The sequence below is a fragment of the Carcharodon carcharias genome, chromosome 9, assembly GCF_017639515.1.
Source record: "Carcharodon carcharias isolate sCarCar2 chromosome 9, sCarCar2.pri, whole genome shotgun sequence".
NCBI lineage: Eukaryota > Metazoa > Chordata > Chondrichthyes > Lamniformes > Lamnidae > Carcharodon > Carcharodon carcharias.
In genome coordinates, this window is record NC_054475.1 from 59,422,761 (window position 1) to 59,447,787 (window position 25,027).

The 25,027-nt window shown below is 46.9% G+C and overlaps 1 protein-coding gene across 2 annotated transcripts in view; it reads right to left on the reverse strand.

Annotated features, from left to right (window-relative positions):
* Nucleotides 1-129: 129 nt before the first annotated feature.
* The window catches only part of klhl12 (kelch-like family member 12), a 59,709-nt gene continuing 34,811 nt past the window's right edge, over nucleotides 130-25,027 (reverse strand). For both annotated transcript variants that reach the window (XM_041196385.1, XM_041196386.1), the window contains exons 8-13: nucleotides 20,071-20,177; nucleotides 18,219-18,414; nucleotides 11,989-12,147; nucleotides 11,126-11,224; nucleotides 8,722-8,908; nucleotides 130-1,116 (exon numbers count right to left, since the gene is read on the reverse strand). In XM_041196385.1, the coding sequence (XP_041052319.1) occupies nucleotides 990-1,116; nucleotides 8,722-8,908; nucleotides 11,126-11,224; nucleotides 11,989-12,147; nucleotides 18,219-18,414; nucleotides 20,071-20,177 (875 nt within the window). In that variant the 3' untranslated portion in view covers nucleotides 130-989. The remainder of the gene's footprint in view (nucleotides 1,117-8,721; nucleotides 8,909-11,125; nucleotides 11,225-11,988; nucleotides 12,148-18,218; nucleotides 18,415-20,070; nucleotides 20,178-25,027) is intronic.

Sequence of the window (25,027 nt, forward strand, 5' to 3'; positions counted from 1 at the left end):
AACAACAGAACGTGGAGGCATAGCAGCAAGTGGCTTCATAGTGTGAAGGAAGATAACACACATATGAGGAAAAGTGCTGGCACTATATAGTCAGCCGCAACATGTCAAAGAATTAAAGAAAACATCACCTGAGCAAAAAATTAAGTAGTTTTAATATTAAACACTTCCAATATCATTCTATTCTTCCTCTCAGGTACAAATTGCCATTAAAATACCCTTTCAGCCACAAGTTGTCTTATCAGTGACAGGCACAGGAGGGTGTATTAGTTCACTTTATCTGTACACATAACTGTGGAAAGTCACTTTATAAATAAAACACTGTCACTCAATGCTGGAAACACGCAAACTGGACAGTGCTCCCCATTGCTGAATCAGTAACACAGTAAAAAATCAATGCTTCCATGTCACTGCTGTCACTAGAATCAGTTAAAGATTTGAACGTCAGTCTTGGCTGGTGTTTGCAGAAAACATTTTGATTTGCACAATGTTAGGCTGTTATTAATTGGTCTGTCACTAATATCGGAAGCAAGTCGAGGCGCTGAATTGATTGTAATATGCTAAAGCATACTAGTCTTCAGTGTTCTGGTACCTATATACAGGACGAGCCCAATCAAAACACATTAAGATCCTTTGGAAAGTTCAGGTTGATAGTGACAGGATGACGTGGTACATCAGACAGTCACTCTTCACATTTATACAAACAGTAAACACAGGTCATTCCTGTCCACACTGCTCTCGCTCTCTCTTTAGTGGGGACTGATGTAGAATTCAAACCCAATAAAATTTTTGAAATGTCTATTTCATTTAATCCGGATTCTCAGCTGCAGAGCTTCAACTGTTCCTGTGCAAATTGTTGCTTGTTTACTAAAAGATTTACATTTAGCTCCAAATATTGCACTTCAAGAAAAAGAGAAACAAACACCACAGCTGAAGGTAAAGATAAAGCAATGTTGGTTTTCGTTCTAGGTTCTGTTCACAGCTGCTCCTCTTCACTTCTCACGAAGCACACACACCCCAGCATCACAACGTTGAGTTCCCATTGAAGTGACCACATCCCAGCTGTCAATGATCGGGTCGTAGCACTCTATGCTGCTCAGCAATGAATTCCCATCGTATCTGTCAATAATAAACCAGAGAACCTGAGAGATCCACTTCTAATCAACAGGATTTTTCTGTCAGGCCACTTAAAGACTGCTTTATGTTTCAGTTTTTTTCCATAAGACTGCAGTTGGGTGTGTAAGGTAGCCCAGACAGAGTCAAGTACTTTCCCAAGTAGCTGTCTGGCAGAAAGCCAATAGAATCACAGAATGATTACAGTACAGAAGGCCATTCACCATGTCATGTCTGCTGGCTCTCAAAGAGCAAGTCACCTAGTCCCTTTTTCCAACTACACCTGCAAATGCTCCCTTTTCAGATAATGATCCAATTCTATTCTGAGCGCCTCAGTTGATCCTGTCTCTACCACACACACTCAGGCAGTGCATTCCAGATCTAACCACTTGTTACGATAAATTAAGCCAACATCTGCCAACAGTAAATGGTACACTGTGATGCTGATGTCTTGGATTGGTAGCTGGCAGCAACTGCCATTTATACAGAGCTTTATTTAGAGCAGAAAACACATCCCTAAGAGCTTCACAGAGGAATAAATAAAACATTCATCAAGCCAAAGGAGGTATTGGAAGGGGTGTCCAAATTGCTTAAAGAGGTGGGTGAATGGGATTTAGTGCAGGATAGGATACAGGCAGCAGAGTTTTGGATGATCTGAAGTTTATGGAGAATGGCAGGCTGGCCAAAAGAGCTCTGTAAGAGTCGAATCTGGAGGGGAAAACAGCATGGCTGAGGATTTCATTAGTAGATGAATTGAAGTAAGGGAAGGGTGATATTATGGAGTGGAAGTAAGGCTGTCTTAAGTGATCATATGAAAGTATGAATTAGCAGGAGTAGGCACTTGGCCCCTTGAGCTTGCTCCGCTATTCAATAAGATCATGGCTGATCTAATTTTAACCTCAACTCCATATTCCCACCTACCCGCAATAACCTTTCATCCCCTTGCTTATCAAGAATCTATCTACTTATATCTTAAAAGATATTCAAAGACTGTGTCTGAACAACCTTTCAAGGAAGAGAATTCCAAAGACTCTCAACCTTAGAAGAAAGTTTTCCTCGTTTGTCTTAAATGGGAGGCCCCTTATTTTCAAACAGTGGCCCCTAGTACTAGATTCTCCCACAAGAGGAAACATCCTCTCCACATCCACCCTGTCAAGTCCCCTCAGGATCTTATATGTTTCAATCAAGTTACCTCTTACTCTTCTAAACTCCAAAGATTACAAGCCTAGCCTGTCCAGCCATTCGTCATAAGACTACACGCCCATTTCAGGTATTAGTCTAGTAAACCTTCTCTGAACTGCTTCCAATGCATTTATATCTTTCTTTAACTAAGGAGACCAATACCGTACACAGTATCCCAGATGTGGTCTCGCCAATGCCCTGTATAACTGATGCATAACCTCTCTCTTGGATTCAATTCCTCTCAGAATAAACAATAACATTCTACTACCTTTCCTAATTATTTGCTGTACCTGCACACTAGCCTTTTGTGATTCATGCACTAGGACACCCAGATCCCTCTGCATCTCAGAGCTCTGCAATCTCTCACCATTTAGATAGTATGCTTCTTTTTCATTCTTTCTGCCAAAATGGACAATTTCATATTTTCCCACATTATAATCCATTTGCCAGATTTTTTCCCACTCTCCTAACCTATCTAAATCCTTTTGTACCCTCCTTACGTCCTGTTCACAACTTACTTTCCTACCTATCTGTGAATCATCAGCAAGTTTAGCAACCATACCATTGGTCCCTTCATCCAAATTGTAAAGAGTTGAGGCCCCTGCACTGATCCCTGTGGTACACCACTCGTCACATCGCCAACCAGAAAATGATCTATTAATGCCTACTGTTTCCTTTTAGCTAGCCAGTCTTCTATCCATGCCAATGTTACCCCATACGTCAGGAGCTTTTATTTTCCACAACAACCTTTGATGAGGCACCTTATCAAATACTTTCTGAAAATCTAAGTACAGTGCATCCAATACAGTTAACCCCCTTTATCCACAGCACCTGCTACTTCAAAGAACTCTAATAAATTAGTTAAACATGATTTCTCTTTCACAAAACCATGCTGACTCTCCCTGATTACCTTGAATTTTTCTAAGTGCCCTGTTATAATGTCTTTAATTATAGCTTCTAATGTTTTCCCCATGACAGATGTTAAGCCATCTGGCCTGTAGTTTCCTGCTTTCTGTCTCCCTCCCTTTTTGAATAAAGGAGTTACACTGCTATTTTCCAATCTAATGGAACCTTCCCAGAATCTAGTGAATTTTGGAAAATTAAAACCAACACATCAACTATCTCACTAGCCTCTTCTTTTAAGACCCTAGGATGAAATCCATCAGGACCCGGGGACTTGTCAACCCGCAGTTCCAATAATTTGCTAAGTACCATTTCCCTGGTGATTGTAATTTTCTTGAGTTTTATCCCTCCCTTCCATTTCTGACTTACAGCCATTTCTGGGATGTTACTTTTATCCTCTAAAGACCAATGCAAAATACCTGTTCAATTCATCTGCCATCTCCATATTTTCCAATATTAACTCCCTAGACTCACTTTCTATAGGACCTTATTAACTCTTTTTAAAATATCTACAGAACCTCTTAATATCGGTCTTTATATTTCTAGCTAGCTTTCTCTCATACTCTAATTTTTCCCTCCTTATTAATCTGTTAGTCATTCTTTGCTGTTTATTATACTCTGTCCAATCTTCTGACCTGCCACCCATCTTTGCGCAATTATATGCTTTTTCTTTAAGTTTCATACTATATTTAACTTTTTTAGTTGACCACGGACAGCGGGTCCTCCCCTTGGAATTTTTCTTTCTTGTTGGAATGTATTATTGTGTATTCTGAAATATCCCTGTAAATGTCTGCCACTGCATCTCTACTGACCTATCCCTTAACTTAAATTGCTAGTTCACTTTTGCTAGCTCTGCTTTCATGCCCTCATAATTGCCCTTATTTAAGCTTAAAATACTTGTCTTAGACCCACTCTTCACTCCCTCAAACTGGACGTAAAATTCAATTATATTATGATCACTGCTACCTAGGGGGGCCTTCACCATGACTCATTAATTAATCCTATCTCATTGCACAACACCGGGTCTAGTATAGCCTGCTCCCTGGTTGGCTCCAGAATATGCTGTTCTAAGAAATTATCCCAAAAACAATCTATGACTTCATCATCTACGCTACCTTTGCCCATCTGATTATTCTAGTCTATATGTAAATTAAAATACCCTAAGATAATTGCCATACCTTTCTGACAAGCTCCCACTATTTTTCTTTGATAACCCGTCCTACTGTGCGATTACTGTTAGGGGGCCTGTACTACACTCCCACAAGTGACTTCTTGCTGAGAGTATATGGAGTCAGAAGCTCAGCTCAAATAAGATTTTGACCAATATGGTTCAGTCTGAAACAACGACTGGGGAGCAAGATGAAATGGTGGCTAAGGAACAGAATATGTGGAGTGAGCTGATGACAATGGAACCCTGTGAAGTGGTTGTTCACTGTAACATACAATGATTTCTGTATTAGGTTAGCTTGGTTAAACTCCAAATAGTGAGATAAAATAATGTCTGTATCTTACACAATACAGTCTGTAACCAAACACAAAATTTAAAAAAATGCAAGACTTTTGATGATATGCAGATTGTGCAATTAATGTGTATATGGGCATTTAAAAGGCATTTGACAAAGTATCACATAATAAACTTGTTAGGGGGTCTTAGGGATGATGCAGATTTTTAGCCAACAACTTAACTTACAGTCAAATACGACATGAAGGGCGCAATTAGTCTGGTTCAGCCTCAGACAGTTGCCCAGGGACAGAGATGGTGTTGTTGGTTCGGGAACAGAGCTTGTGTGAGGGCCTAAGTCAATGGCTTCAGTCTCCCCAATATTTAGCTGGGACCCAATGACTAACCAACTAAGCAACAGTAACTAACTGTCACTAGCCAATAATTGTAATGGTAAAGAATTGTATGACACTGCAGTATTGATATACAGAATCCTAGGTTGAACTTCAATGATCCAGTGTGTTATGAAACATCAACAAAGTTAGTGAGCCTGAGGTATTAAATGAAAGCATTCCTGACTTCATGCTATTCTTCGAATAGTAATCCTTCAGTGATAATGAAGCAAACGTCATTAAAAAAACACGTAGAATAATTGCTCAGAATTTACATGGTTCAGTAACATTGTGGTTTCACAGATTGCACAAGATTTTTTGGAAAAATACATGATTCAGACAGGTTCTGCAATGTTTGAATTATTTGTTATTTAATACTTGGCTTCAAAAAGTTTGTTATTTTGCACTGTATCACATATGTGAGGCTAGAAATCCTGCAGCGAGTAACACACCTCCTGACTCCCCAAAGTCTGTCCGCCATCTACAAGGCACAAGTCAGGAGTGTGATGGAATACTCTCCACTTGCCTGGATGAGTGCAGCTCCAGCAACACTCATGAAGCTTGACACCATCCAGGACAAAGCAGTCTGCTTGATTGGCACCCCATCCACAAACATTCACTCCCTCTACCTCCTACACATAGTGGCAACAGTGTAGACCATCTACAAGATGTACTGCAGCAACTCACCAAGGCTTCTTAGACAGCACCTTCCAAACCCATAACCACTACCATCTAGAAGGACAAGGGCAGTAGACACATGGGAACACCACCACCTGGAAGTTCCCCTCAAAGCCATTCACCATCCTGACTTAGAAATACATCGCCATTACTTCAGTGTCACTGGGTCAAAATTCTGGAACTTCCTCCCTAACAGCACTGTGGGTGTACCTACACCACACAGACTGCAGCGGTTCAAGAAGGCAGCTCATCACCACCTTCTCAAGGATAATTAGGGATAGACAATAAATGTTGGCCTAGCCAGTGACACTCATCCTGTAAATGAGCAATAAAAAAAAACAATTTCAGGGATATAACTGAGTTACATTTCGCCCTATTAGAGAGCAAAAACTCAGCAATGATCTCTCCAGATATGTTGATGTGATTTGCATCTCGTGGTCTCTATTACCAAGCTGTTTCATGGATCACAGGCCCAAATCATCCAATCAAGGTCTGAAACCCCGGTTCCAACCCTGATCAGACAAAAAAAAAAAATACCCACTTGCCTTCCTCTGATTTACCTGAGCAATCTTCCTGTGGAGGTTCCTTCTAAACTGACTCAATGCAAGGAACCTCGGAGACATCAGCGAAGGGAATCCATGCAGAAGCCACACCCCTTTTTACGGTACTAGCACCCGTATTCTTGTAAGTAAAGTGTCTAAATTTCCCAAAGCTTCTTTGAAAAGTTACGGAGAGAAGGCAAGTGTGTGAGGAGATAGGGTGGGTAAGGAGATAGGGTAGGTATCGGGGAGGGGGGTAAGGTAGCTGAGGTAAGTGGGTAAGGAGGTAGGTGGGTAAGGTAAGGTGGTGGCTTGGTTAGGTAAGGGGAATAGGGTAGGGTAAGGTAGGTAGGTAGGGGATAGTGTGGTGATGTTGGGCCAGGTCAAGTTGGGGGAGTCAGTGGGGGATGGGACTCGGGGTGGGGGAAGTTGGGAGGGTCAGTGTCAGTGAGTGGGGTAAGTTGTACAGTTACCCAGGTGTTGGACTAGGATTTTTGTTTCTAAACATTTCCTGGATGATTCTCCAGGTAAGTAAGTCAGAACCATCCAAAATATCCAACTCTAACTGAGGGTTGGAGACATTTTCAGAGGACTCTGGGAAGCAGAGGAATTGCCCGTCGGAAGTTCAAGCTTCCCAGGAAATTCCCAGAGTCAGTGCATTGGGACTTCTGAAGGATCTCATGGCGTATTTTGGGGGTACGTCTGGTCTCCAACGATCTGGAGGCCAGAAGATCTGACCCTAGCGAATGCTCCTACAGTACATAACCTCAATACAGGCTGCAATGTTTTCTTCATAAAATGCAGGAAAACTATCTTTAACAGCTAACTCGGTAACAGATTTTCCTGTGTTAAACATAACCACCAATACCCCACAACTTTCAGCCCCACTTCTGTCTCATAACATTCATCGTTACTGTCTTTGCAAGTGGCTCAGCAGCATTACTGCAGGCTTGGTCTAATTAGCACTTCATTTGTGCTCAACTCAAAAACCCATCAAGGTGGTGCCTTGTGAGAGTTATAGCTTACTGTAAACAGGAATGTATTGCTGTTAGTTGGCTAGTGCTAGGAAACAGATAAAGCAGAAATATTCAGTGTATTAAATCTGCTTAATTTGGAGTTTTCCTTCGATTAGAAAAAACTCAGAAATGGAATAGCATCCATTATAAGTATTTGATGATATGCTATTATTTTGTTTGATGCTTTATTATTTACAGTTAGTCCATTCTGATCATTGCTGATTAAGTGCAGTTTATGATGGGATGAAAAGGACTTTTAACACCCTTTTTATTCTTTCATGGGATGTGGACATCACTGGCAAGGCCAGCATTTGTTGCCCATCTCTAATTGCCCTTGAACTGAGTGACTTGCAGAGGACAGTTAACAGTCAACCACATTGCTGTGGGTCTGGGATCACATGTACACCAGACTGGGTAAGGACAGCAGATTTCCTTCTTTAGAGAACCAGATGGGTTTTTACAACAATCGATGATAATCACCATTACTGAGACTAGCTTTATATTTCAGGTTTATTACTTGAATTTAAATTCCACCAGCTGCTATGCTGGAACTTGAACCCATGTCCCTAGAACATTAGCCTGGCTTCTCACTAGTCCAGTGACATTATCACTATGCTACTATCTCCCCTGACCTACAAATGTTGTGGTGCTGCAGAACAGTACAACAATGATCTGCACTTGATTCCATATGTGAGCTTCCAACCTTACTTGACTTTCACAAATGGCAGTTAGGGTCTTCCTTGGAGCAAAGGAAGTGAAGTGCAAAGTGGAGCCAACTCAATCCACTGTTAAACATATCTGAGTGATGGCATTGCCAACAAAAGCAACAGTTGCATTTATACCTTGCAAGTAGCAAAATGCCTCAAAAGTGCTTCAAAGCAGTGTAATCAGACAAACATTAACTGAGCTAAGGGAGGAGATGGAGGCTGGAAAGTCAGCGAGGCTTAATGAAGAAATTCCAGAGTGTAGGGGCTAGACTGAAGCTGAAAGCACAGCCACCAATGGTGGGAGGGAGTGGGGAGAGACAAGAGGTCAGAATTTGAGGAATCCAGAGTTCTTAGAGGATTATGGAGTTGAAAAGGTTCCAGAATGAGGGAGGGGCGAAGCCAAAGGAATTTAAATATGATGTTACAGTTGCCACTGGTGGGGCAAAGGGACTGAGGGATGGATAAAAGGTCCATAAATGGAGGAACATAGATGTACTCATAAGGTGATACAAAGGCTGATGTATTTTCACATTCACAGATGCCATTAAATTGTATGGGCAGAAATCTGTGAGCTGACGAGTACAAAAGTGAGCAACCTTAGCTAATGTCCTCATTCAAAGTTACTTAATGCAATTTAGTAAATTCATTCAATGTATTAATTACATCCTGCAGGAATTTGGCAAGAGCTGGTGGCTGATAAACAAAGTAGATTATATATAGAAAATGCAACGCTTTGATTGCAATCTGACATACCCAGCGATGGCATACAACCTCCCACGAAGCACTGCTGCTCCCACGTAGCATCGAGGAGTTGTCATGTTAGTTATCGTTACCCAAGAGTCTGTGCGAATGTTATAAGCTTCAACCGAGGCAAGGTGGGCGGTTCCATCAAAGCCTCCAACAACATAAATATGATCATTCAGCAAAGCTACCCCAGCTCCTATGTAAGAGTGAAGAAAAGATGTAAAATACATTTAAATTCTGCCCATTTCAGTTCTGTTCAACAGAAAAGGTATCAGAGCAACTTCACAGAACTCTAAAAAAACATTTAGCTCAGAATACAAGACACTAGATATTCAAAAAAAGACCATCAGCTCGGAATCACAATTCAGTTAGATTTCACATTCTATGGAAAAGGACAAAAAGTAAAAGTTTTAAATTGGGGAAAGGCCAAGTTTGCTAAGCTGAGATGTGATTTGGTAAAAGTGGACTGGAAACAGATACTTGAAGGTAAATCAGTGTCAGGGCAGTGGGAAGTATTCAAAGAGCAGACAGAGAAGGTTTCCACAAAGAAAAAGGGTGGGACTCCCAAATCTAGACATAACCTTCCCTTCCCCACAAGTAGGACAGGTAAGATAAGGTGATTAAGAAGTCATACATGTTAGTTTCCTTTATTGCCTGAGGCACAGACTAAAGAGCAGGGAGGTTATGGTAGAAATGTATAAAACACTAGTTAGAGCAGCTAGAGTACTGCATATAGTTCTGGTCACTGCAAGAGAGAGGGTATAGAGATTTACGAGCATGCTGACAGGAATGGAAAATTTTAGTTGAGGAAACACAGGATAGGCTGGGGTTGTGTTATAGGAACAGAGGAGGCTGACAACAAATTTAATGGAGGTGTATGAAATTATGAGGGACCCAGATCAAGTGGATAAGTAGGAGATGAATACCCACGGAACATACATTTAAAGTAATTGGTGGAAGGATTAGAGGATCGATGAGAATTTTTTTCCAGATGGAGAGCATAATTTTTTTCCAGGGTGCCTGGAGCTCACTATCTGAAAGAATGGTGGAGGCAGAAACCTCAAAATGTTGAAAACAAATCTTAGCTATGCACTTAAAATCTAACCTATAGGCTACAGACTAAGAGCTGCAAAATGGGATTAAACCAGATAACTCTTTTATGGCTAGCACAGAATGATGGGCAGAATGTCCTCACTCTATATAGTAAACTATTGGTTTCAGAAGACCATTATATAGGCTATGTATAACCCTTTTTCCCAACCCATGTTATTTCTCTTTGCTACTCTCAAAGGCCAATCAACAGGAGTACATAGTCTATATTACCATTCATCCTCAATTGGCTGTCATCCCAGATTTAACACCAAGTTGTCCCAGCAGTAAGGAATTATCATGTTTCATTTAATGCTCTCCATCTGGGCCGATCTTGATTATACCATTTCTAACTAGATATTCATTCACTGTATTGTCTGACACAATGTTAGCTGTTTTAGCTGGAGGTCTGTGCCACTTATCTATTGCTATGGGGAGAAGGGGCAACCTCATCTCAAGTCTTGCATGACCAAGGCAGCTAAAGGCAGGTCTGCCAATGGTGAACTGAATAATTTGTTTTGATAAAGCTGTCAAATGTCCTTCAGATTTGTTCCCCTACATTTAGCTACGAGAACTTTCAGTAGATGGTGAGTAAATACACTTCCAACTGTACTAACAGAGATAATACAGGTTTGAATACCTCATTTGGCAAGACTAGTGTGGCTACAACAGGTTGACATACACTATTCTTTCTGAGAAATAGGCTGAATCCTACTTTATGCACACATCTTTAATGAGATGATTTTGGACAGTCTCAACCAAGGTAAATTTGAGATTAACCAAGCAATCTTATAGAGACACCAGAAGAATAGTAGAGTGGGAAAGAGAAATATGATCCCAATTGTGAATAGTAAGTGTTTAATCAGACATAGCTTCCCCCTTTTGATACCATTCAGTGACCACTCCTTGAAAGCATGCATGTAAATCAAGAGAGCAGCTGTGATGCCCTCTGCAGTCTGATAGCCAGGTGATTCTCACCGTCAAAGCTCGTTTATGGACAGTACCAGAGAGATGCTACTGCCTGTGAAACTAAACCTACAGGACAAGACCTTTGGAACAAAGAGAGAAAAACTCTGGAAGCTTTAGCTCAGGATTCTGCTAAAGTGCCAACATTAATGTGCACTGGGACAGGGGCACAATACAAAACTTTTAAAAGGAGAGTATCTCGGCAACTCAATAACTGATCACTTACTGCACTTTGGAGGGGTGAACAAAATAGGAGATAAGTGTGCTGGAACGTTCAAGAGGCAAAACAATATTTTACACAGTTACCCATAGTTAAACCAAGTATTTGAGCAGACTCCAGCTGCACATTCTTACCTACCTGAACGTTTGGTAGCCATCGGTGTGACATGTGTCCAGTGTCCAGTGTGTGGGTCATACCTCTCCACAGAGCTCAGGATATTAATCCCATCATAGCCACCTGGAATAAAATCAAGAGGATTGCAAAACCCAACTGGCTGAGAATCAAACTACAACCTTAAGTAAGCACAGAATCGTTTGAAGACAGGTTCTAAAAGGATAGAGGAAAAGGTTCTGAAATTCTAAAATTTAAGATGACACAGAAGCTAAATTATTTTAAAGAAGGTGATCCCAACTATGAACAAATAACCAATAGGAGAAGAGCGAGCAAAATAAATGGCACTCAGGGAGTTAGGAGACAGAAGAGGAGGATTTTATCTGACTAGCCTTCTTGATTTATGACAGGCCCTACAGTGTGTTTTACCTTAACTTCCAAAAGTCTTTTGACAAAGTTCCACATGAAAGGCTAAATTTGAAGTTATGGGCAGCAGGGTTAACCCTGGAAGTGCGTGGGAAAGTGGCTGAAGGGTAGGCAACATGCTACAGTTAAAGGAGTTGCATTGGTGCAAGGCAGGGGTGGGATGGAAAAGTGGGGAGATGAGTAAGGAGGAGCCATCAGGATTGCTGAGGTAGTTGGTTTCAGTCTGGGTAGGAACACTATAATTAATTTCAATACTCTGGCTCCAACTAAAACAAATAATTGGTTCCCAAAATCGCTACATGTGACATTCAGATGAAGACTGAAGCTCACTGACAGTGTTAAGGCTCACACATGGCTAATTGTCTCAGTGGACAATTTTAGTGAATATCTTGAACAAACAATGCATGCCATAAAGAATAGGTCTGATTAATGCAAGGGAAGCACAGTTAAGGATATTCACCTACCAAGACAGTAGATGACTCCATTGGCCACAACAAGACCAGCCCCCTCTCGTGCAGTCTGCATGTCACCCAGCATACTCCACTGGTCAATATTTGGGTCATACCGCTCCATACTAGTGTGTCGTCTGCTCCCATCAAATCCACCTGCCACATAGATCATCTCTGAAAACAGAAACATGACAGGGTTAGCAACAGAAGGAGGAGGCACTGAATGAACATTTGGGAACACTTATTAATCTTGAACAGTGTAACACAAGGATGTTGGGGGGGGGGTGGGGGGGGGGAGAGAGAGAGAGAGAGAGAGAGAGAGAGAGAGAGGTGGTAGTGGGGGGTGCAGGTCAAGGCCAAGACATGAAAGGGAGGTGGCGGGGAAGCAAGAGAGATGGGGGAAGCGAGAGAGATGGGAGGGATGGGGGGGCGAAAGAGGGAGGGGGGGGCGAAAGAGGGAGGGGGGGGGCGAAAGAGGGAGGGGGGGGCGAAAGAGGGAGGGGGGGGCGAAAGAGGGGGGGGGCGAAAGAGGGGGGGGGCGAAAGAGGGGGGGGGGGCAAAAGAGGGAGGGGGGCAAAAGAGGGAGGGGGGGCAAAAGAGGGAGGGGGGGCAAAAGAGGGAGGGGGGGCAAAAGAGGGAGGGGGGCGAAAGAGGGAGGGGGGCGAAAGAGGGAGGGGGGCGAAAGAGGGAGGGGGGCGAAAGGGGGGGGGCGAAAGGGGGGGGGCGAAAGTGGGAGGGGGGGCGAAAGAGGGTGGGGGGGGCGAAAGAGGGTGGGGGGGGGCGAAAGAGGGTGGGGGGGCGAAAGAGGGAGGGGGGGCGAAAGAGGGGGGGGGCGAAAGAGGGAGGGGGGGCGAAAGAGGGAGGGGGGGCGAAAATGGGAGGGGGGGCGAAAATGGGAGGGGGGGGCGAAAATGGGAGGGGGGGGCGAAAATGGGAGGGGGGGGCGAAAATGGGAGGGGGGGGCGAAAGAGGGAGGGGGGGCGAATGAGGGAGGGGGGGCGAATGAGGGAGGGGGGGCGAATGAGGGAGGGGGGGCGAATGAGGGAGGGGGGGGCGAATGAGGGAGGGGGGGCGAATGAGGGAGGGGGGGCGAAAGAGGGAGGGGGGGCGAAAGAGGGAGGGGGGGCGAAAGAGGGAGGGGGGGCGAAGAGGGGGGGCGATTGGGGGGGCGAAGGGGGGGGCGAAGGGGGGGGCGAGGGGCGGGTGAAGAGGGGCGGGCGAAGGGGGGGCGAAGGGGGGGGGCGAAGAGGGGGGGGCGAAGAGGGGGGGCGAAGAGGGGGCGAAGGGGGGGACGAAGGGGGGGACGAAGGGGGGGACGAAGGGGGGGCGAAGAGGGGGGGCGAAGAGGGGGGGCGAAGAGGGGGGGCGAAGAGGGGGGGCGAAGAGGGGGGGCGAAGAGGGGGGGCGAAGAGGGGGGGCGAAGAGGGGGGGCGAAGAGGGGGGGGCGAAGAGGGAGGGGCGAAGAGGGAGGGGCGAAGAGGGAGGGGCGAAGAGGGAGGGGCAAAGAGGGAGGGGCAAAGAGGGAGGGGGAAGAGGGAGGGGGAAGAGGGAGGGGGAAGAGGGAGGGGGAAGAGGGAGGGGGAAGAGGGAGGGGGAAGAGGGAGGGGGAAGAGGGAGGGGGAAGAGGGAGGGGGAAGAGGGAGGGGGAAGAGGGAGGGGGAAGAGGGAGGGGAAGAGGGAGGGGAAGAGGGAGGGGAAGAGGGAGGGGGTGAAATAGGGAATGCAGGGTAGAGGGAAAGAGGGAGGGAGAGGGAGAGAGTGAAAGAAAGACAGGATAGAAAGAGAAAAAGAGGCAGAAGAGAGGAGAGAATGAGAAGAAAAGAGAGAGCAAAAGAGAAGGGGGAGAGAGAGAGAAACGGGGGAGAGAGAGAAAAAGAGAAAGGGAGAAGGAAAGGGAGAAGGGGAAAGAGAGAGGGAGGGGCGGCGCAAGAGGGAGGGGCGGCGCAAGAGGGAGGGGCGGCGCAAGAGGGAGGGGCGGCGCAAGAGGGAGGGGCGGCGCAAGAGGGAGGGGCGGCGCAAGAGGGAGGGGCGGCGCAAGAGGGAGGGGCGGCGCAAGAGGGAGGGGCGGCGCAAGAGGGAGGGGCGGCGCAAGAGGGAGGGGCGGCGCAAGAGGGAGGGGCGGCGCAAGAGGGAGGGGCGGCGCAAGAGGGAGGGGCGGCGCAAGAGGGAGGGGCGGCGCAAGAGGGAGGGGCGGCGCAAGAGGGAGGGGCGGCGCAAGAGGGAGGGGCGGCGCAAGAGGGAGGGGCGGCGCAAGAGGGAGGGGCGGCGCAAGAGGGAGGGGCGGCGCAAGAGGGAGGGGCGGCGCAAGAGGGAGGGGCGGCGCAAGAGGGAGGGGCGGCGCAAGAGGGAGGGGCGGCGCAAGAGGGAGGGGCGGCGCAAGAGGGAGGGGCGGCGCAAGAGGGAGGGGCGGCGCAAGAGGGAGGGGCGGCGCAAGAGGGAGGGGCGGCGCAAGAGGGAGGGGCGGCGCAAGAGGGAGGGGCGGCGCAAGAGGGAGGGGCGGCGCAAGAGGGAGGGGCGGCGCAAGAGGGAGGGGCGGCGCAAGAGGGAGGGGCGGCGCAAGAGGGAGGGGCGGCGCAAGAGGGAGGGGCGGCGCAAGAGGGAGGGGCGGCGCAAGAGGGAGGGGCGGCGCAAGAGGGAGGGGCGGCGCAAGAGGGAGGGGCGGCGCAAGAGGGAGGGGCGGCGAAAGAGGGAGGGGCGGCGAAAGAGGGAGGGGCGGCGAAAGAGGGAGGGGCGGCGAAAGAGGGAGGAGCGGCGAAAGAGGGAGGAGCGGCGAAAGAGGGAGGAGCGGCGAAAGAGGGAGGAGCGGCGAAAGAGGGAGGAGCGGCGAAAGAGGGAGGGGCGGCGAAAGAGGGAGGGGCGGCGAAAGAGGGAGGTGGCAGCGAAAGAGGGAGGGGCGGCTAAAGAGGGAGGGGCGGCGAAAGAGGGAGGGTGGGGCGAAAGAGGGAGGGTGGGGTGAAAGAGGGAGGGTGAGGCGAAAGAGGGAGGGTGGTGGGGAACAGGGAGGGTGGTGGGGAAGAGGGAGGGGGAAAAGGGAGGGGGAAGAGGGAGGGGAAGAGGGAGGGGGAAGAGGGAGGGGGAAGAGGGAGGGGGAAGAGGGAGGGGGAAGAGGGAGGGGGAAGAGGGAGGGGGAAAGAGGGAGGGGGAAGAGGGAGGGGGAAGAGGGAGGGGGAAGAGGGAGGGGGAAGAGGGAGGGGGAAAGAGGGAGGGGGAAAGAGGGAGGGGGAAAGAGGGAGGGGGGAAAGAGGGAGGGGGTGAAATAGGGAATGCAGGGGAGGGAAAGAGGGAGGGAAAGGGAGAGACTGAAAGAAAGACAGGATAGAAAGAGAAAAAGAGGCAGTAGAGAGAAGGGGAGAGAATGAGAGCAAAAGAGAGAGGGGGAGAGAGAGAAACAGGGAGAGAGAGAGAAAAAAGACAAAGAGGGAGAACGAAAGGGAGAAGGTGAAGAGAGAGAGGGAGAAGGGGCAAGAGAGAGAGGGAGAAGGGGCAAGAGAGAGAGGGAGAAGGGGAAAGAGAGAGAGGGAGAAGGGGAAAGAGAGAGAGGGAGAAGGGGAAAGAGAGGGAGGGAGAAGGGGAACGAGAGAGAGGGAGAAGGGGAACGAGAGAGAGGGAGAAGGGGAACGAGAGAGGGAGAAGGGGAATGAGAGGGAGAAGGGGTAGTGAGGGAGAGAAGGGAAAAGGGCCAAGTGGGAGGGTGAGGGCCAAGAGGGAGGGTGAGAGCCAAGAGGGAGGGGGAGGGAAAGAGGGAGGGGGAGGGAAAGGGTGTAAGAGGGAGAGACAGAGAAAGCAAGTGAGAGAGAGAAAGAGAGAGAGGGGGAAAGAGAGAGAGGGGGAAAGGGAGAGAGGGGGAAAGGGAGAGAGGGGGAAAGGGAGAGAGGGGGAAAGGGAGAGAGGGGGAAAGGGAGAGAGGGGGAAAGGGAGAGAGGGGGAAAGGGAGAGAGGGGGAAAGGGAGAGAGGGGGAAAGGGAGAGAGGGGGAAAGGGAGAGAGGGAGAGAAAACGATAGAGAGAGAGGAAGAGTGAGAGAGAGGGCAGAGGGAGAGATGAGAGTGAAAAGAGAGAGAGAGGGAGAGAGGGAGAGGAGAGAAAAGTAGAGGGGAGTGGGGGAGGGGGGAGCAGGAGAAGGAGAGGGGCAGAGGAAGAGTGACCAGGGCGGGGCGGGGGCAGGGGGTGGTAGTGACAGAGGAGGGAGCGACCGAGGAGGGGGGAAACATGGAGTGACTGAGGTGGGGGAGGGAGTGAAGGGGGGGAAGAGTGAAAGACGGAGAGAGAAAGCAGGGAGAGAAAGAAGGGGAGAGAGAGAGAAAGAGGGAGAGACATAGAGAGGGGGAGTGATAGGGAGGCTGCAAGAGGAAGAAGAGAGATGGGACAGGAGTGACTCAATAGAATGGCCGTGAGGGGGCCAACAAAATGGGAGAGGGGTGGCAGGGAGTGCTAAAGCCATTGTGGGGTGCATGGGGAGTGGTGTGAAAATGGGAAAAGAGGAACATGAATCATATGGACTGAACTAGCCATATAAATACTTTGGCTACACGAGTAGTCATAGGCTAGGAATCCTACGCCAAGTAACTCTCCTCCTGACACCCCAAAGCCTATCCGCCATCTACAAGGTACAAGTCAGAAGTGTGATGGTATGCTCTCCACTTGCCTGGTGGAGTGCAGCTCCCACAACACTCAAGAAGCTCAACACCATCCAGGACAAAGCAGCCTGCAGATTGGCACCACATCCACAAGCATTTGCTCCCTACACCACCAACACACAGTAGCAGCAGCATGTACCATCTACCAGATGCACTGCAGGAACTTACCAAGGCTCCTTCGACAGCATCTTCCAAACCCACGATCACTACCGTCTAGAAGGACAAGGGCAGCAGATAGATGGGAACACCACCACCTAGAAGTTTCCCTCCAAGTCACTCACCATCCTGACTTGGAAATATATCGCCGTTCCTTCACTATCACTGGGTCAAAATCCTGGAACTCCCTTCCTAACAGGACTGTGGGTGTGCCTACACCACATGGACTGCAGTGATTCAAGAGGGCAGCTCACCACTACCTTCTCAAGGGTAACTAGGGATGGGCAGTAAATGCAGGCCCAGTCAGCGAAGCCCACATGCCATGAATGAATTTATAAAAAAGCACTCCAATCTTAGACTCCAGCCTGTGCGATGAATTCTCATGGGCAGAGGACAGACAGCAGCCATTTGTTGAGGGGGTTTCCTTCCCAGTAGGGGAAGGCAGGATGTTGCTTCCTTTCTGTCAAGCTACATGAATCATGGCTTATGCGATGGAAAACGACTGCCAGCCACCAGTGCTTTATGGAGCTGGTCAGGCACATTTGTCACCAATGTTTCACACAGCACTTATGCTCACACACTGGAAGTACAGATGGGAAAAATGGACCATGCATCTGCCACGGTGGGCAAGAGTGGGGCGGGAATCAAAAAGCGATTCATGAAAGCACAGGGTCAGATGACAAGATATTTTTATTCTTTCATGGAATGTGGACTTTTCAGGCAAGGCCAGCATATGTTCCCCATTCCTAACTGCGTTTTAACTGAGTGGCTTGCTAGGCTAACTTTAGAAGGCACTTAAGAGTCAACCACATCACTATGGATCTGGAGTCACAAGTAGGCCAGACTAGATAAGGATGATGGGTTTCCTTCCCTAAGGAACATCAGTGAACCAGATGGGTTTTTATGACAACCGATGATAGTTTCATGGTCACCATAACTGAGACTAGCTTTCAATTCCAGATTTATTAATTGAATTCAAATTTCACCCACTGTCATGGTGGGAGGTAAACCCTGTCCCAGAGCATTAGCCTGAGCCTCCAGTGACATTACCATTACACCACCGTCTCCCCTCAGTAACGGTCTTGTAAATATTCTTGGTATGGTGCTTTGTGAGGGTATGTAACTCAGTTTTGCCAGGACAGGGAGTGAACCAATTACTTATTCACCAGTCATATTAACAATGGCTCACTTAATGGCCCACTGATTATTCTGAATGGTGAAGCCTAATTTCTACATTGTCAAGTGAGGAATTGTTCCCATTACAAATCTCTGACCTTTCAGCAAACACCACTTCCCATCCCTTTCCCACATGGTGCACTCAAGTTATTGGGAAACCTTCCATCCCAGCCACCTCGTACATACATTCTGCAGTCCTTTCAATCAAGGCTGAAGTTTGCAAACTATTGTTATTTTTCAATACTGTTTCCAGGCCAACACTGAAGCTGCCCCTCACCTCCAAGCGTAGTAGCTCCAGCCAGGCCTCGGCGCACATTCATCGGGGCCACTGAGTACCAGACACCATCTTCATCGGACGTGTAATCCAGGCATTCTACCGAGCTGAGTCTGGAACGGCCATCATATCCTCCAATCACGTAAATCCGATCATTCAACGACACCGTGGCCACATACCTCCGCTTCCGGGTGATACTCTGCAGGAAAAGGAGCAGACAAGGTAAAGCAGGAGTTGAAAACACTGCAAACAGACGGCAGGTCAGTCAGCATCTATGGGTAGGACAGTCAGACATTTCTATCGCTTACCCTTCTTCAGTTCAAAAGGTTTACACCTGTTCTCTCCCCAGATGCTGACTGATTGTTCTCCAGCATTTTTCATAGTTGTTTCAGATTTGAAACTTTATCTCTTGATTTTGTTGTTGGTCATTTAAAAAAAAAATCACTGGTTTAAGCCTTTTTTGTACACATCAAGAGCTGAAGAATGGAACTCTTTCCATTTCACACACTCAATATCAGCATTAAGTGTGCCCAAGTCGGTTATGGCACAGCCAGATAGGAAGTAAAGCTAACCTCTACTCTGCCTCAACCCCAAAATGCCACCAATGGGACATTACTTTCTGGGGAATTGCAAAGTCTCACCAAATTAGGCAAAGTATCGTGTTAGAGGTGCCTGCTGATTGAGATTTGAAGGAAGGAACGAAGAAAAGAAAGGTGGAAAATACATCTATGTAACACATCTCACAATCAGAAATAAGAGCTTTACAACCAATTAAGTACTTTATGAAGTGTGATCATTTTTGTAATATAGGGAAACGTAGCGACAAATCTGTACAAAGTAAAGTCCCAATGTAAAGTGACAATGACCAGAAAATCTGTTTTACTGATGTTTATTACAAGATAAATATTGGCCAAGACATAGAGGAGAACTCCTCTGTGCTTCTTCGAAATAGTATCAATGCAGCACAGAAAGAGCCCATTCAGTTTATCAATCCTTGCTGGGAAATTCTGGCATTTCTGGGATTTAAGATTAGAACCTTTAATCCAGTGCCTTCAACCAGTCAGCTACTCTACCACATAAGTACCATGGGATCTTCTACATGCCCCTAAGGAGGCAGGTTTGGCTTCAGTTTAATGCCTCATTTGAAAGACAGCACCTTCAGCAGTACAGCATTCCAACAGAATCACAGAATTTTAATGGCACAGGAGGCAGCCATTCGGCCCATCGTGTCTGCACGCCCTCAGTACTACCAATAGTGTCAGCCTACATTTTATGCTCAAGATTTGATAGTGGCACTTGAACTTACAACCTTCTGACTCAAAGGTAGGAGTGCTACCCACTGAGCCACAACTGGTACTTAAGGGAAAAGCCACCTTCTGCTAACATTTTTGTTAATATATTATTCATTCTCATGTTGAGGGCATTGTACGTAAGGTGGGCATTTATTGCCCATCGCTGTTTATCCCAAGATGGTGGTGGGCTTTCCTGAGTGATTTGATACGGAGTTACTTAACTATAGGTCACTTCACAAGGGAGATAGGAGTCAGCCATGTTGATGTAAGATGAGTTATGTATGGTTAAGGAGAACAGGCTTCCTCCCTTCAAGGACATTAATGAATCAGTTGGTTTGTTAACAACAATCTACAGCAGTTATTACAAGATATTATTTAGAGATCACTCTTAGTAATTTTCTAGTGAGCTCACATCAGCAATGGAAGAGGATCAGCCAGATTTCTCTGTGGCCTATCCAACAAATTCCCGCTGCTGGCATAATTCGAATCCTCATCATACAAGGGAAACATAATTCACAGCTGATGCTGAATGGAACAGGCCACAGGTTCAAACAACTACTCACAGGCAGGAAGCTCCACTCCTGAGACTTGGGATTGTACTTCTCCACAACATCAATTGGGGATTGTTGGCTCCCGAACCCTCCAATCACTAACAACACCTCATTGGCTCCTACAGAAATAAGTACAGTCAGAATCTGCACATTCAGCACTTCCCTCACAGGAAATGACATGGACTTCTAAAGCACCTTTCATGATCTCTGGACACCCCAAGGTGCTTTTCAGCCAATGAGGTACTTTTTAAGTATAGCCAATGTTGTCATGTAGGAAACTAATTCAAAATGATCACAAATATTTCTTAGCGGGGAGGAGGATGAGGAGATTCCAAATGCAAGGACAAAGTAAGACAAAAGATACCCAACTCCTATCTCTTTCTGAAGAACTCGAGTCCTCCCTGTACACATATGGAATTGTTTAATAGCAAAAGAGAATTAATATTTTCATTTTATAAGGTTCTACATTTTGTTGCAACAAACATTTGCTTCCCCTTTCTCGTAGGCCCAATCTAGAAATCTTTAACATCAAGTTGTTTAAAAAATGAGCTGATCGCCTGTGCAATTGCTTGTGGTTTGTCTGTGCTGAGGAGTGTGGCTGTGCTGTGATTGCACTAGGATGGAACTACTTTTAACCTACTTTAAGACTCAGATACTCCCTGTGGAGAAATGCATGGATTACACATCATGAGGCCAATTAGAGGCTAATTGCTGCGGGAACTAGATTGGCAGCTAGCTCTAGTAAATCCCCAGCTTTTGCACTTTCAGAGGAGGCCATTTTACTAAAGTCAGAAAAACTTGCAGGGAATGACTAGCTCTCTTTTATACTTTTCATACTTCAAGCATGACAAAGATGCACTATGAGCAGTATTTCTGTTTTGTTTTAGAACAAAGGGGTGTTATTAGCAGCATGATGTCGAAACCATAACACTTATAGGAAGTGTACATCAAGAGTTGATAGATTAAGAAATGTGAGGGAGGGAAGGAATGATGGTTGTCAGATAACAAATGCAGTTTGGATGTGGTAAAAACAGATTTAAAGATTCCTGTACAGCTCCAAGTTCTTCGTTTATAATTTTTAAATACACTCCAGGCAGTCAGAAAGATGTGCAGTAAGCCATCTATTTATAACTATATCAAAATACAGAAATAATAGGAAACCCCTGGGTATATTTATGACACCATATTTTATAAAATATTAAGCCACTTACATGTGGCTTGTTTTAAAATAAGGTGCATTCAACTTTGTTACAGAGCAAACTTAAGGCACCAAAATGGCAAAAAGTGAGCACTATAAACTTCAGAAACTTATCAAACCATTTACATGATCTTTTTTGCTTGAAAGGATGTTAAACTCTGCTGCATTGAGGAAACAGGCTCTTGGGCAGCCAAAGCTGAACAGCAGTATTCAGAAAGAAAGGCAATACCTTTAGGTGCAAGAGCACTGAGGGGCAAGGTATAGGAAGGGTGTGATAGTATAACCCATAAGTAATGTAAATTCATGTTCTTTTAGGCATTAACAAGTGTCATAATGTACAATATAAATCATGACACAATATAAAAGTTCAGCATAGGATGTGCACACAGTCATAAAAAATTTAATATGAGGAAATTGTCCATAGTATTGGCTACTGTCAGCTGATTAATTTTCATTGAATAGGAAAAGGGATGTTATCAGCAGTGTGACGTCAAAACTGGTGGAAACAAAAACAGAATTACCTGGAAAAGCTCAGCAGGTCTGGCAGCATCGGCGGAGAAGAAAAGAGTTGACGTTTCGAGTCCTCATGACCCTTCGACAGAACTTGAGTTCGAGTCCAAGAAAGAGCTGAAATATAAGCTGGTTTAAGGTGTGTGTGTGGGGGGCGGAGAGATAGAGAGACAGAGAGGTGGAGGCGGGGTGGTGTGGTTGTAGGGACAAACAAGCAGTGATAGAAGCAGATCATCAAAAGATGTCAACGACAATAGTACAATAGAACACATAGGTGTTAAAGTTAAAGTTGGTGATATTATCTAAACGAATGTGCTAATTAAGAATGGATGGTAGGGCACTCAAGGTATAGCTCTAGTGGGGTTTTTTTTATAATGGAAATAGGTGGGAAAAGGAAAATCTTTACAATTTATTGAAAAAAAAAGGAAGGGGGAAACAGAAAGGGGGTGGGGATGGGGGAGGGAGCTCACGACCTAAAGTTGTTGAATTCAATATTCAGTCCGGAAGGCTGTAAAGTCCCTAGTCGGAAGATGAGGTGTTGTTCCTCCAGTTTGCGTTGGGCTTCACTGGAACAATGCAGCAAGCCAAGGACAGACATGTGGGCAAGACAGCAGGGTGGAGTGTTAAAATGGCAAGCGACAGGGAGGTTTGGGTCATTCTTGCGGACAGACCGCAGGTGTTCTGCAAAGCAGTCGCCCAGTTTACGTTTGGTCTCTCCAATGTAGAGGAGACCACATTGGGAGCAATGAATGCAGTAGACTAAGTTGGGGGAAATGCAAGTGAAATGCTGCTTCACTTGAAAGGAGTGTTTGGGTCCTTGGACGGTGAGGAGAGAGGAAGTGAAGGGGCAGGTGTTGCATCTTTTGCGTGGGCATGGGGTTGTGCCATAGGAGGGGGTTGAGGAGTAGGGGGTGATGGAGGAGTGGACCAGGGTGTCCCGGAGGGAGCGATCCCTACGGAATGCCGATAAGGGGGGTGAAGGGAAGATGTGTTTGGTGGTGGCATCATGCTGGAGTTGGCGGAAATGGCGGAGGATGATCCTTTGAATGCGGAGGCTGGTGGGGTGATAAGTGAGGACAAGGGGGACCCTATCATGTTTCTGGGAGGGAGGAGAAGGCGTGAGGGCGGATGCGCGGGAGATGGGCCGGACACGGTTGAGGGCCCTGTCAACGACTGTGGGTGGAAAACCTCAGTTAAGGAAGAAGGAGGACATGTCAGAGGAACTGTTTTTGAATGTAGCATCATCGGAACAGATGCGACGGAGGCGAAGGAACTGAGAGAATGGGATGGAGTCCTTACAGGAAGTGGGGTGTGAGGAGCTGTAGTCGAGATAGCTGTGGGAGTCGGTGGGTTTGTAATGGATATTGGTGGGCAGTCTATCACCAGAGATTGAGACAGAGAGGTCAAGGAAGGGAAGGGAAGTGTCAGAGATGGACCACGTGAAAATGATGGAGGGGTGGAGATTGGAAGCAAAATTAATAAATTTTTCCAAGTCCTGACGAGAGCATGAAGCGGCACCGAAGTAATCATCGATGTACCAGAGAAAGAGTTGTGGAAGGGGGCCGGAGTAGGACTGCAACAAGGAATGTTCCGCATACCCCATAAAGAGACAGGCATAGCTGGGGCCCATGCGGGTACCCATAGCCACACCTTTTATTTGGAGGAAGTGAGAAGAGTTGAAGGAGAAATTGTTCAGCATGAGAACAAGTTCAGCCAGACGGAGGAGAGTAGTGGTGGATGGGGATTGTTCGGGCCTCTGTTCGAGGAAGAAGCTAAGGGCCCTCAGACCATCCTGGTGGGGGATGGAGGTGTAGAGGGATTGGACGTCCATGGTGAAGAGGAAGCGGTAGGGGCCAGGGAACTGGAAATTGTTGATGTGACGTAAGGTGCCAGAGGAATCACGGATGTAGGTGGGAAGGGACTGGACAAGGGGAGAGAGAAGGGAGTCAAGATAACGAGAAATGAGTTCTGTGGGGCAGGAGCAAGCTGCGACGATCGGTCTATCGGGGCAGTTCTGTTTGTGGATTTTGGGTAGGAGATAGAAGCGGGTCGTCCGAGGTTGGGCGACTATCAGGTTGGAAGCTGTGGGAGGGAGATCCCCAGAGGAGATGAGGTCAGTGACAGTCCTGGAAACAGTGGCTTGATGTTCAGTGGTGGGGGTCATGGTCCAGGGAGAAGTAGGAGGAAGTGTCTGCGAGTTGACGCTCAGCCTCCGCGAGGTAGAGGTCAGTGCGCCAGACAACAACAGCACCACCCTTGTCAGCGGGTTTGATGACAATGTCAGGGTTGGACCTGAGAGAATGGAGTGCAGTAAGTTCAGAGAGAGACAGGTTAGAATGGGTGAGAGGAGCAGAGAAATTGAGACGACTAATGCCGCACCGACAGTTCTCAATGAAAAGATCGAGAGAAGGTAAGAATCCAGAGGGAGGGGTCCAGGTGGAGGGAGAATATTGGAGATGGGTAAAAGGATCCGTTGAACTGGGAGAGGACTCCTGCCCAAAGAAGTGAGCCCGGAGACGAAGACGGCGGAAGAAGAGCTCAGTATCATGCCGAGCCCGAAATTCATTGAGGTGAGGGCGTAAGGGTATGAAACTAAGTCCTTTGCTGAGCACTGAACGTTCAGCATCGGAGAGGGGAAGGTCAGGGGGTATAGTGAATACACGGCTGGGGTTGGGATTGGAAGAAAGGGTGGGGACGGAGGGACAGGCAGGGGTGGAGGGTCCTAGATGGGTGTTGGTGTCGATGAGTTGTTGGAGCTTGCGTTCCTTAGCACTTGAGAGAAAAAGTTTCTTGTTGAGGCGATGGATGAGCCTAAGGATAAAATGAAACTGGGGGCACGCGCAGCTTTGAAAAAGGGTACGGCGCTGCTGCTGGAGGGAGAGGTCGAGTGTGTTCATATGGCGGCGCATGGCACTGAGTGTGGATTTCAGAATGTGACGGGAACAGCAGTCCGAGAAACGTTTTATGTCCCGGAGATACCTGTAATCCTGGGTGGGTTCGAAACATGAGGGGTGGAATTTCAGTTGAAATCCACGTGGGGTAAGTCGGAGACGGAGACAGTCACTGAGAAAGGAGATATGGCTGTGAAAGCGGGTTTTAGTAAACACCTTGTCAAACACTAGGAGGGACACCTATTTCCATTATAAAAAAAACCCCACTAGAGCTATACCTTGAGTGCCCTACCATCCATTCTTAATTAGCACATTCGTTTAGATAATATCACCAACTTTTAACTTTAACACCTATGTGTTCTATTGTACT